A 13556-nucleotide genomic window follows, 5' to 3' on the forward strand; every position below is an offset into this window, starting at 1 on the left:
AGACTCGTTGAAAGTGTCGTTCATGTGCACGCATAAAGAACTCTGTTAAGCTCAAACACCTTAACATCTATATTTGTTTTGGCGGTTAAGCATAAGCTGTAGTGTGACTGGATGGAGATGGAAGGGGATAGTGACGGGATGTATGAGGAAGGTATGGACATGGATAGGACTAGAGGGGAGAGAGGAAAGAAGGGGAGAGGAGGTCATGAAGGAAAGTCGAGTGCTAAAAGAGTGCACGAAAACGAGGAAAATGTTGATAAGAGGAAAAGGGTTATGGTAGATAGTTATAAAATAATTTATACATTTAAATCAAATCAAGATATGAATGACATTAGTTTGATGACACTGTTTCATATAGTTTATGAAATAGTTCATGCAATCTACAGAATAAATAAAGCGGGAGGTGTGGTAACCAGAGGTGGGTAGTAACGCGCTACATTTACTCCGTTACATTTACTTGAGTAACTTTTGGGATAAATTGTACTTCTATGAGTAGTTTTTATGCAACATACTTTTACTTTTACTTGAGTATATTTATAGAGAAGAAACGCTACATTTACTCCGTTACATTTACTTGAGTAACTTTTGGGATAAATTGTACTTCTATGAGTAGTTTTTATGCAACATACTTTTACTTTTACTTGAGTATATTTATAGAGAAGAAACGCTACTTTTACTCAGTTCCATTTATCTACATTCAGCTCGCTACTCGCTACTTTTTTTTATCGATCTATTAATGTTTATTTTGGTTAATGACAGAGCTTCAAAGTAGGAACTACGCATGCCTGCGTTTCACCAATCACATACAGTCACTGGTGACCTTGGACCAATCAAACAGAGCCAGGCGGTCACATGACCGTCACACGTTAAACGTTTTGACAAACTTATTGGGGTGTTACCATTTAGTGGTCAATTGTACGGAATATGTACTGTACTGTGCAATCTAATAATAAAAGTTTAAATCAATCAATCAAAAGTTTAAAGGAAAAATGACACTTTTTATTTCAACCGTACTTCCCGTCAAAAGCCTAAAGACTGATCGCACAGTTCCTGTCTTCACAATAAAAGCGCCGCTCGATCGCGCCTGCATTAACAAAATAAGAGTCTCCGAAAGCCAGCGCAAACGAGCTAGCAAGCCACGGAGTTTGCCGCCAATGTATTTCTTGTAAAGTGTATAAAAACGAATATGGAAGCTGGACAAATAAGATGCCAAAAACCAACGACTTTCATGTGGTATTAGACAGGAAGGAGGAACTTTTTTTCTCCTCCATTTGAAAACTTGGACGTCTGATTCCAATCAATGCAAGTCATCAGAATCAGGTAATACACCAACTTATATTCTTGTTTTTCATGAAAGATAGGAATCTATATGTTAAACATGCATGTATATTCATTAAAACACCTTCAACATGTGAACAAAAACGGCAAAATGAATAAATATAGATTATATACTGTATATATAAATGTATGTATATATATATATATATATATATATATATATATATATATATATATATATATATGATATGTGTGTGTATAAATGGTTTGTGTGTGTATGTATGATATGTGTGTGTATAAATGATATGTGTGTGTATGCATATGTATATATGAGGTATATCACCTCGACTTGGTCATTTATTAAATAATTGATTGAGGATGAAAAACTTATTGTGGTGTTACCATTTAGTGGTCAATTGTACGGAATATGTACTGTACTGTGTAATCTACTAATAAAAGTATCAATCAATCAATCAAATCAATGAATGCCTACTGAGGCTATGGTGCTGTTAAGTTATTGTGGCTCAATGTGCCATTTTTTAATTGTATTTTAATGTACTATTATTTAATATATAATATTGTTTTAGTTGCTTAAGAGATATTCCTGTCTCTGAATTTGCTCATTGCTATTTTTATGTTTTTTTGCATTATTTGTTGCCGTAATCATTAAACAAACAGGTTACTCATCAGTTACTAAGTACTTGAGTAGTTTTTTTCACAACATACTTTTTACTTTTACTCAAGTAAATATTTGGGTGACTACTCCTTACTTTTACTTGAGTAATAAATCTCTAAAGTAACAGTACTCTTACTTGAGTACAATTTCTGGCTACTCTACCCACCTCTGGTGGTAAAATTTCTCTGGGTTCCTGCTCATGTAGGAGTTGAGGGGAATGAGTTAGCTGATAAATATGCAAAAAAAGCAAGCACTAAAACAGAAGTAAACATGGAGATGAAGCACAGTAAAGAAGAAGTGAAGAGCATCATTAAGATAGAACACAATAAAAAGTGGCAGGATAATTGGAATAAGGAAACAAAAGGAAGAGAGTTTTACAAAGTCCAGAGGAGAGTAGGTGTCATGAGAGGAGGAATAGAAATAGGAAGGAAGAAGACATTATTACTAGAATGAGATTAGGACATACATATCTAAATAGTTCACTAAAATTGATTGGAAACATAATACAGGGCTGTGTGATTTTTGCCATCAAATAGAGAATGTTGACCATGTTTTAATACAATGTAGGAAATACAATAGATTTTTGCCACCAGATAGAGAATGTTGACCATGTTTTAATACAATGTAGGAAATACAATAGAGAAAGAGAAATACTGGAAAATAAGTTAGCAAAAGAAAATATTAGGTTAGAAGTGGGAAGTATATTAGGATTGCATTCAGAACACATAGGATATAAAGCAATATAAACATATTTAAAAAACACTGGGTTGAATAAAAGAATATAGAGTAGGGATCCACCTCGGTCCACACTCCATTACAGTAGGTGGCGCTAATGCACACCACAAGGTTGCTTGCCAACCGCCATAAAAACATAAGAAAGAAGAAGGAGATGTATGCTTCGTTCAATCGAACGAATCGTTCGCGACCGACACAACGCTAGCACATCGACGCAGAAAGCCGCGAGCAGGACGCTAATAAGTCAGTCTTATTATTTGTTCTCCAGTTTATAATATTCACGTCGTATAAAATACATCTGTGATTCTTTATTTAAGGATAAAGTGGTCTCGATGCGCTAGAAGCACTGTGCCGCTTCTCGTGCTATCTTTGCTTGTTAGTTAGCTTAGCTCGCTAGTTAGCTTAGCTTGTTAGCTGCTAACAGAAGACACAGAAGTTATCAACACATCGCTAAGTAGAGATCAAGTGTGAGAGTAAAGTGTTGTGATTGTGTGAAAATGTCTACATTACAAATGTTGAGAGCGTTGGTGGATCAGCGACTAACTGCTGCTGTTGAAGAAATATTTGTAGTGTTAGAAAGAACGATAGCAGAATACGAGGCGGAACTTTCTAGAACAAAAGAGGATTACAATCAACTACTGGACGCTGTTTTCAAGAAACCTCAAGTTGTGTTACACAGAACAGGTTTGTTGACTTCTTACTCTCACATCTTTACTAACTTCATACTTGATTGTTAACAAGACAATGACATTTATTATGTGAGTGGAGTAGCCTTGTCAAGTGAAAGTAAACACTCCGGCATGCAAATGAAAGAAGATTCATGGAACAGAGTAATGTAAATAAAGAAGAACATGGGTAATCAACAGAAAACATTCCTAGGTTTTGTTACAGAGGTAGTCAGCAAATCATAATGACAGCAAGCACTAAAGTGTCCGTTCGCAACTTGCTTAAAATTACTTTTTTTTTTTTTCCTACAAAACAATACAACTAGATCATCCCTGACTTGCTTATGTTACTATTCGTGGTTTAACAGAATGTATACATATTTTTAAATGTCCATTATCTTTCACAATGACTAACTGAGAAAGGCTCCGGCGACCCCGAAAGGGACAAGCGGTAGAAAATGGATGGATTGATAATTATATAGAATAAAAATGGTTGGGAATTAGTGCATGCTAGTCACTTACTGCTGTCTCGTACACACACTGGGAGCGTGTGCACGTACACAGAAACAGTTCGAGAGAAGCAACTAACACTTTGCAGTCATGTTGTTGTTATCATGATAGAATATACTTTCAGTGATAACTAGGGATGTACGCTTTGCTTTTTCACTCGGGCACTGGTGCTATTAAATGAAAACATTTAGTAAGTAACTCAGAAAAAAAATTGAAGTAATATGAAGTGTTCTAAATATTAATTATAATATCAGCACTCAAACAACAATATACAGTAACACACATGTGCACTCATACTAATAAGACCTCATTCAGCTTTTTATAGCCAAGTAATACTATAAAAGTATAGTCCACTAGCATGTATCAGTAACATAACATGACTGACAGCACATGCATGTCCATTACTGATCATAATGCCACGCATACACATGCCAGAATGAGAAGTGACACTGATAGGTTTTCAATGGAGTCAGTCCCCAGGAACGGTGATTTGTTTAAATTAGGTAAAAAATCAGATAATGTTAACACAAGGTCTAAAAGGCAAACATTTATTCATGAAAGCAGAATATGGCTTTTAGCACAAAATGATGTAACTCCACACATGCAAAACATGTGCACGCACATTAGCTTTGTGTGTTGATCTAACGCAGGGGTCGGCAACCTTCAGCATACAAAGAGACATTTTAGCCTGTTTCCCCCAAATAAAACCCACCTAGAGCCACAAACTCTTGTTAGATTCCTAAAATGACGATAACACCACTTATAGTTTTGTTACACTTATGACATCAAACATGTATTTGATTTATTTCTGGGTATAACAAAGCAAATCATCAAATTATTTTGAACATTAGAAACAAAATACACTCTTCTTTCCCTTATTAATGAATACAAAAATAAAAATCAACTCATTCCAACATTCTGAAAGCATACAACTACAGCATATTTATTTGATTAAAAATTGAAAACAACTACCTGATCATCAATAAAAACAGCAAATTAATAAAAATGTAAGTAAATAAAATGTTTGTCTTTTTGATCCGTCCATTGCTAGGGGTTGACCGCTAAAAACAATACAATTGCATGGCAGCAAGAGATGTCGCATAAGGGCTGTGACATACATTTACATCCACAATATATTCACATGGGTTTTATTTTCCTATGACAAGATCCCAGAACTCTCCAAAATTACAACTGTAAAATTCAAATGAACTAACTAAATAAAATGAAATATAATAGATCAAGTAACCATTATTTGTTGACATTCGGTTTCAAAGCCAAAGGGAGCCAGGGAGGCATGAAAGAACCTCATGTGGCTCCAGAGCCGCGGGTTGCAGACCCCTGATCTAACGCTAGCTATCATTGAATATAGATTCAATATAATAAGATAGTGTAAGTCAGTGTTTTTCAACCTTTTTTGAGCCAAGGCACAATTTTTGTGTTGAAAATATCTGGAGGCACACCACCAGCAGAAATCATTAAAAAATAAACCTCAGTTGACAATAAAAAGTCGTCACAATTGTTGGATATGACTTTAAAGCATAACCAAGCATGCATCAATATAGTTCTTGTCTCAAAGTAGGTGTACCTGTCACACCGTGCCGTGACTTATTCTGAGTTTTTTTTGCTGTTTTCCTGTGTGTAGTGTTTTAGTTCTTGTCTTGCGCTCCTATTTTGGTGTCTTTTTCTCTTTTTTTGGTATTTTCCTGTAGCAGTTTCATGTCATCCTTTGAGCGATATTTCCCGCATCTACTTTGTTTTAGCAATCAAGAATATTTTTTTTTTCTTTCTTTGTGGGGACATTGTTGATTGTCATGTCATGTTGGGATGTACATTGTGGGCGCCGTCTTTGTTCCACAGTAAGTCTCTGCTGTTGTCCAGCATTCTGTTTTTGTTTACCTTGTAGCCAGTTCAGTTTTAGCTTTGTTCTGAATAGCCATCCCCTAGCTTCAATGCCTTTTCTTAGGGGCACTCACCTTTGGTTTATTCTGGGTTTAAGCATTAGGTACCTTTTGACCTGCAAGCTGCCTTCTCGCGGTTCCCGACATCTACAAAGCAATTAGCAACCAGCTGCCACCTACTGATATGGAAGAGTATTACACGGTTACTCTGCCGAGCTCTAGATTTCAGACACTCAACAACAACACATCATTTGCAGACTATAATTACTGCTTTGCAAAAAATATTTTTAACCCAAATACGTGAAATTAGATAATCTCCCACGGCACAGCAGACTGTATCTCACGGCACAGTGGTTGAAAAACACTCGTGTAAGTAATATAGATGCTAAAATGTTCTGTTAAACCACAAATGGTAACATCTATCCTTTGATGTTCTGTGTGTGTGTGTGTGTGTGTCTGTGTGCGTGCGTGCGTGCGTGCGTGCGTGTGTGTGTGTGTGTGTGTGTGTGTGTGTGTGTGCGTGCGCGTGGGCGTGTAAGTCAACATTGAAGAGTTATGACATGATGGTGTTGTTACAGTGTACACACCCCGTTTCCATATGAGTTGGGGAATTGTGTTAGATGTAAATATAAACGGAATACAATGATTTGCAAATCCTTTTAAACCAATATTCAATTGAATATGCTACAAAGACAAGATGTTTGATGTTCACACTCACAAACTTTATTTTTTTTTTGCAAATAATAATTAACTTAAAATTTCATGGCTGCAACACGTGCCAAAGTAGTTGGGAAAGGGCATGTTCACCACTGTGTTACATCACCTTTTCTTTTAACAACACTCATGGTTCTCGAGCTGGAAGAATCCTCAGATCCTACAGTGAGGAATGCACAGGTACCAATCCGAACAGGCCGGAAGTGGCAAGCAGGGCCAGAGGTTGCCAAAGCCATTGGCAGGCTCCAACACCAGGAGATAGTTGGCAGGGTGCAAGTAGGAAGAGCGGGGCTTGGCTGGGGAGATTCTCCACGCCTTTGGTCCAAGGCCACAAAGAGGGAACGCAGAGCCATGGTTGTGGAGGAGGTCTCAAGGGCGAACCAGGAGCAATATACCATCAAGGCCGTGTCTCAAGGTCGCCAAGGAAGATGGACCACTTGGGAAGGTACCCTTAGCAGACCCATCAGCTGGGCCGACCTATGGAAGATGCCCCAAGCCAGACTCAGCTTCCTACTCAGGGCAACTTATGACACCTTGCCATGCCCCAGAAACCTCCACCAGTGGTACGGCCAGGAGGAGAGCTGTCCCCTGTGTGGTGCTCCCAACGCCAGCCTGCAGCACTTGCTATCAAGCTGCAAGATCGGGCTGACACAGGGTCGCTTCAGATGGCGACATGATCAAGTCCTGATGAAACTGGCAGAAATCCTGGAGAGCAGTAGACGAGAGGCCAACAGCCAACCCATAGCCAAACAACATTCTGTCATGTTTGTGAGGCCAGGGGAAGGCAAAGGAGACACCAGCCGAAGAGGCCCCCGCAGTGTCCTCTCTCTGGCAAGGGACTGGAGTATGAGGGCTGACATTGGCAAACAGCTCCAATTCCCCCGTGAGATCACCACCACTTCACTCCGCCCAGACATTGTGCTGTGGTCTGCTGTTACCAAGTCTGCCATGCTGGTTGAGCTTACCATCCCCTGGGAGGAGGGAATCCAGGCAGCATACGAGCGCAAAGCAGCCAAGTATGCAGATCTGGCTGCTGAGTGCAGAGAGGCAGGCTGGTCCACTCCCATCTACCCTGTGGAAGTAGGCTGTCGGGGCTTCGTCGGTACATCAACCATAAGGCTGCTCCGAGATGTGGGATTGACTGGGGCTAAGCTCCGAAGGGAAACAAAGGCCCTTGCTGAGGAAGCAGAAAAGGGAAGTTTCTGGTTGTGGCTGAGGAGGAGGGATAAGTACTGGGGGTCGAGGCAATAAGATGGGTCAGCTGCAGGGGGTGGCAGGGAGACGTCCCTGCCACCGCTCCGCCACCAGGAGGCGTTCCGGGGTTAAAGAGAGCGAAACTCCTATGAGCGGTGGTCCCCGGCTGATGACCCTGCAGCTGACCCAAGGCGCTGTAGGAGGCGCGTCAGGCATACTTGCCCAGCAGAAACAACACCATATCTGTACAATCAATCTGCTTTGCAAAAAATATTTTTAACCCAAATACGTGAAATTAGATAATCTCCCACGGCACAGCAGACTGTATCTCACGGCACAGTGGTTGAAAAACACTCGTGTAAGTAATATAGATGCTGCCGTGTGTGTCTTTCTCTCTCCGTCACTCTCATCATCTTTCCCCTCAAGATTTCCAACGCTGCTGATAAAGGGAACAGGTGATTGGATCACTCGCTCCAGCTGAGGTATCTGCTCACCTGTATGCTGCTTCCTGGCCGGCCCCTGCACACGCCCCGCCCGCAGGGAACGCGTAGGCCACGCCCCTCTCCACAGTTATATTATTCTTTTATTTTTCCATATTTAACATATTGTGTTGAAGTTTGTGGAAATGTTTACAGCAAAAGTCTTCCAGCTTGTATTCTTAGGCTATTTCAATTAAGAGGAGAAAACTATCATTTACGGGGGATATTGATTTTTGAAATAGGTAAAGTAAGAAGGAATATAAAATGCAAATGTATCACAGTTTTAGGAGTTAAGTGGTGGAACAAGCTCAGTGATGAGTTGAAGACATGTAGTTCTCTCACTGGGTCCATGTGTACACTCTCAGTTACATTAACACTGACATTATACATGTGGGCCAATAGATAGAAATGCTGTTAAATGTAGCTTTGATGTGGCAAGCTACTTTTGCAGTGTAGCGTGTAGTGTAGCTTGCTACAATTCTCTGAGGATAGTTTAGCTACATTTAATGGAGAGTAACTTGTAGCTTAGCTTACTACATTTTCCAGGGCGCTTGCCCATCACTGTCTGTTTGGCCTAGCTCACATGTGAATAGTTTGAATACTGCAAACTTCAATACAGTAACACCTCATTTGTGTTTTATGTTCTGCAGACGTCCAGCAGGTGTCAGCAGAGAGTCATGAAGAGATTCCCTCCAAGCAGCAGGAGTGGAGCTCCAGTGTGGGACAGAAGGAGCTACAGGCCCCCTCCCACATTAAAGAGGAAGAGGAGGAACTGTGGGATCAGCTTCAAAGGTTGGTGGAGGATAATGATGAAGATGAAGCTCAGTCCTTACAGCTTCATCACAGTCAAAGTGAGGAGAACAGAGGGGCGGAGCTTGTAAGTCAACACATCACAGAAGCTGATGGAGAGCATTGTGAACATATAAAGTCACAACCAGACAGCATCTTTGCTCCACTGTCAGACATGGACCACACGATGTCACACTCTTCTGATCACAGTGACCACATCCAAAAACCTTTGGAGAGTAAAAATGACTCCAAAGGTGATACGAGACATCACACTAACAACAAACACTTGGACTGCTCTCAATGTGGGAAATCATTTAAAAGAAAGACTGATTTTACAAGACACAAGAGAATACATACTGGAGAGAAACCTTTTACTTGCTCTGTTTGTAAAAAAAGTTTCTCCACAAAGCAACACATGACCACACACATGAGAACACACACGGGAGAGAAACATTTTACTTGCTCTGTTTGTAAGAAGAGTTTCTCCATTAAGTCTGCCATGACCAGACACATGAGAACACACACTGGAGAGAAACCTTTTCCTTGCTCTGTTTGTAAGAAGAGTTTCTCCAGAAAGCAACACATGACCACACACATGAGAAGACACACTGGAGAGAAACCTTTTCCATGCTCAGTGTGTCCCAAAAGATTCTCCATAAATGAACAAATGAAAAGACACATGAGAACACACACTGGAGAGAAACCTTTTACTTGCTCTCTTTGTAAGAAGAGGTTTTCCAGAAAGCTTAACATGTCCACGCACATGAGAACACATACTGGAGAGAAACCATTTACTTGCCCTGTTTGTAAGAAGAGTTTCTCCACAAAGCTTGTCATGACCAGACACATGAGAGCACACACTGGAGAGAAACCGTTTAGTTGCACTGTGTGCGATAAAACATTCAGGGTTAAGAATAAGGTCAGTAAACACAAGTGTGTAACAGTCATGGAAGCTGCAGGGATTTAAAAACACTTAAACAGTGATTGTGCTAAATGTACTTTAAAACACAGCATGTTTAATATGAATGAATATTTGATGTTGTATGTAGTAGTGCTTCTCATCTTCTACTGTTATTCTATGTTGTTCTGGAATTACTTTTAAGTTGTGTGCATTTATTGAATATCATGTATGTAGCTACTATTTTATTTCATTTTCTCATTGTTAAAGAGAGAACTTCTTATTATTTACAGTTGTTTTTTGTTCACACATTTTCTTCCATTGCATTTTTATTGATGTTATTATCCAATTAAAAGAATGAATGAATAAAATTGTTAACAAAATGTGGACTGAGCAGCATTAACACATCATGAATGTTAACTCCTGCAAAACATCAACAAAGAAGAAAAAGGCTGAAGTTAGCAACACATCACTGAACTTTAGAGTCATCGTGAGTGGAGTTGCTTGTTTTTATTGCTGCATTTGTACTTATTTCACCTCACATCTTCACTTTCAACTCTAAAGTCTTCTTCAAATATATTGTTGAAGGTTTTGAAGATCAATGTTTATGATGTGTGTGTAGTCTGTGGAAAGGGTTGTTGTCCCTTGTGGATCCAATTGTTCACTTGCACAGATACATCTTCATCATCATCATCATCATCAGACATAACCGGTCCACTACTGGATGAAACCTTAGCATTAATGTTCTAATATCAGTGTGACCTCATTATTCCTTGATTATAAGACATAAAGGCCTACTGAAATGAGATTTTCTTATTTAAACGGGGTTAGCAGGGCCATTCTATGTGTCATACTTCATCATTTCGCGATATTGCCATATTTTTGCTGAAAGGATTTAGTAGAGAACATCCACCATAAAGTTCGCAACTTTTGGTCGCTAACAGAAAAGCCTTGCCTTTACCGGAAGTCGCAGACGATGACGTCACATGTTTGATGGCTCCTCACATCCTCACATTGTTTTTAATGGGAGCCTCCAATAAAAAGAGCTATTTGGACCGAGAAAACGACAATGTCCCCATTAATTTGAGCGAGGATGAAAGATTTGTGTTTGAGGATATTGATAGCGACGGACTAGAAAAAAAATAAATAAATCAAGTTTAAAAAAAAAAGGCGATTGCATTGGGACGGATTCTGATATTTTTAGACACATTTATCAGGATAAACCTGGGAAATCCCTTATCTTTCTATTGTGTTGCTAGTGTTTTAGTGAGTTTAATAGTACCTGATAGTCGGAGGTGTGTCTCCACGGGTGTCTTGAGGCCAGTGTTTGCAGGAAGTTGACGGCAGCTTTATGGATGGCACAAGCTCAACTGATCTCCGGTAAGTGGCAACTTTTTACCACAATTTTCTCACCCAAAACTGCTGGTTGACATTTGGTCAGGATCCATGTTCGCTTGACCGCTGTGATCCATGGGAAAGCTTCACCTCCGGGAATTTCAAACAAGGAATCACCGTGTGTTTGTGTGGCTAAAGGCTAAAGCTTCCCACCTCCATCTTTCTACTTTGACTTCTCCAATATTAATTGAACACATTGCAAAAGATTCAGCAACACAGATGTCCAAAATACTGTGTAATTATGCCGTTAAAGCAGATGACTTTTAGCTGTGTGTGTGTGCAGCGCTAATATTTCCTAACAGTGTGTGACGTCTTGCGTACACGTCATCATTCTGTGACATTTTCAAGAAGAAACTCCCGGGAAATTTAAAAATGCAATTTAGTAAACTAAAGCGGCCGTATTGGCATGTGTTGCAATGTTAATATTTCATCATTGATATATAAACTATCAGACTGCGTGGTGGCTAGTAGTGGCTTTCAGTAGGCCTTTAAAATACAGATTTCAGCACTGTATTGCTGTGTTGGATCCGCTTTGGACAGGACTCTCGCGACTGTGTTGGATCCATTGTGGATTGAACTTTCACAGTATCATGTTAGACCCGCTCGACATCCATTGCTTTCCTCCTCTCCAAGGTTCTCATAGTCATCATTGTCACCGACGTCCCACTGGGTGTGAGTTTTTCCTTGCCCTTATGTGGGCCTACCGAGGATGTCGTAGTGGTTTGTGCAGCCCTTTGAGACACTAGTGATTTAGGGCTATATAAGTAAACATTGATTGATTGATTGATACTCCAACTCACCACACTGAGAAGTGGGGGCGATCCTGAGCTAGCAGATGCATGTTGCTATCATGTTTTATCAGCGAGGAAGACAGCAATTGTGTATACTTTTTTGTCGGAAGCAAGTTGTATTTGTGGTATACTGAAGTTTCATGATGTTGTTTGCACATCAGACTGACTCTCTCTCTCATCCACAGTCTGGAGTGCAGCTGACGCTGGTCAATCCAACACACCTGAGGTTGATTAGCGTGCCTTTATTAACTGGGTGCTTAGCGCCGGTACTTTGTGGTTACTGCTGTTCCTCACGCATGACTGTCCTTCTCGTCTCACTTGCTAAACCCTCCTGTTTTTGCTCGTGCATCTTGCAGGTTTGCCTGTTTATCCAGCGCCGACTAACGCTTGCAGTTTATAATTTTGTGTTTCTGTTTTACTTCATTCTTGAAGTATGTTTCCTAGCTTCGTCTAGAGATTTATTTTTGAACTTTGCTCTTTTATTTTTTATCTTATCTGTCAGTATTATTCCCAGTCTTTACTAGCGCTTTTGGTTTAGTTTTGGTATTTATCTTAGTAGTTTTTATGGTGTGTTTTTGTGCTCCACCATCGCTTTATGTTTTTGTGGCTACATCCTCCTTACGCCCAGAATAAAAGAATACATTTTGTCTACAAACAATATGTCTCTGCATCCTTGGGTTCCATCTAATTCAGCTCCTAACAGTATTGCTCTGCTGAATAAATGAATCACTATAGCTGCCAATATGGAAGATTATTTATATATTTAAGAACATATAATTTCCTAAACAGGTAGCAAAATGACACCACAAAAAGTGAACTAGCAGCAGGACTCAGTTAGTATTTTATTAATTTAAAAATGAATTAACTATAAAGAGTAACATGAGAGCGGATTTTTCACAAGAGTTCACCAAAAACTAGAAATTGGGAATGCTAGTTACAATCATTTCGTTATTTTTAAGATGCAGAAGAACGAGGTGGCACCGTGCAGTGAAAAAAGGGATATTTATTGATAAAAGAACAAAAACCCAGAGCAACTTTTCTATGAAGAAAACAAAACAAACTGCTGAAATCCAGCAAAACACTCACAGAAAATCAGCAAAAAAAGAAAAAAAACTAACCAAAGTAATATTAACAATAATAACGATAATAATAAAAAAAATGAAAGAATATGAACAGTTAGTAAATAAATAAATAGAAAAAACTATGTACATATAGGGAGTCATCTTTAAAAAAAAAATAACAGTTTAATCACGAATTGGAAAAAATAAAATCAGGCTTATGTGGCGTGACATAATCAACCCAGTATTCCCAGTATGAAGTAAATATCTCTAGTTTATAAATAATAAAAGCTGTTATCTCCTGTGTTTTATAAATGTCCATTGTGATTTCCATCATTTTCTTCAAAGTCGGGCTCTCCTGTAATATCCATTTCCTGGTAATGCTCTTTTTACAAACCACTAGTAGGATATTCATGAAGTATTTCTCCTTTTTCAGCCAATCCTGAGGTGCGATGTGTGAAAAACAGAATGTTACT

At 39.2% G+C, this 13556-nt stretch overlaps 1 protein-coding gene across 1 annotated transcript; it reads left to right on the forward strand.

Annotated features, from left to right (window-relative positions):
- Positions 1-6605: 6605 nt before the first annotated feature.
- Positions 6606-8913, forward strand: LOC133546664 (uncharacterized). Its single transcript, XM_061892448.1, has 2 exons — positions 6606-8239; positions 8800-8913. The coding sequence occupies exon 1, from the start codon at positions 6606-6608 to the stop codon at positions 7725-7727; it is 1122 nt and encodes a 373-aa protein (XP_061748432.1). The 3' UTR covers positions 7728-8239; positions 8800-8913.
- The last annotated feature ends 4643 nt before the right edge of the window (positions 8914-13556 follow it).

Source organism: Nerophis ophidion, unplaced genomic scaffold (assembly GCF_033978795.1).
Source record: "Nerophis ophidion isolate RoL-2023_Sa unplaced genomic scaffold, RoL_Noph_v1.0 HiC_scaffold_36, whole genome shotgun sequence".
NCBI lineage: Eukaryota > Metazoa > Chordata > Actinopteri > Syngnathiformes > Syngnathidae > Nerophis > Nerophis ophidion.

Coding starts and splice junctions, on each gene's coding strand:
- LOC133546664 (XM_061892448.1), top strand. CDS start 6,606: ATGGTTCTCGAGCTGGAAGAATCCTCAGATCCTACAGTGAGGAATGCA.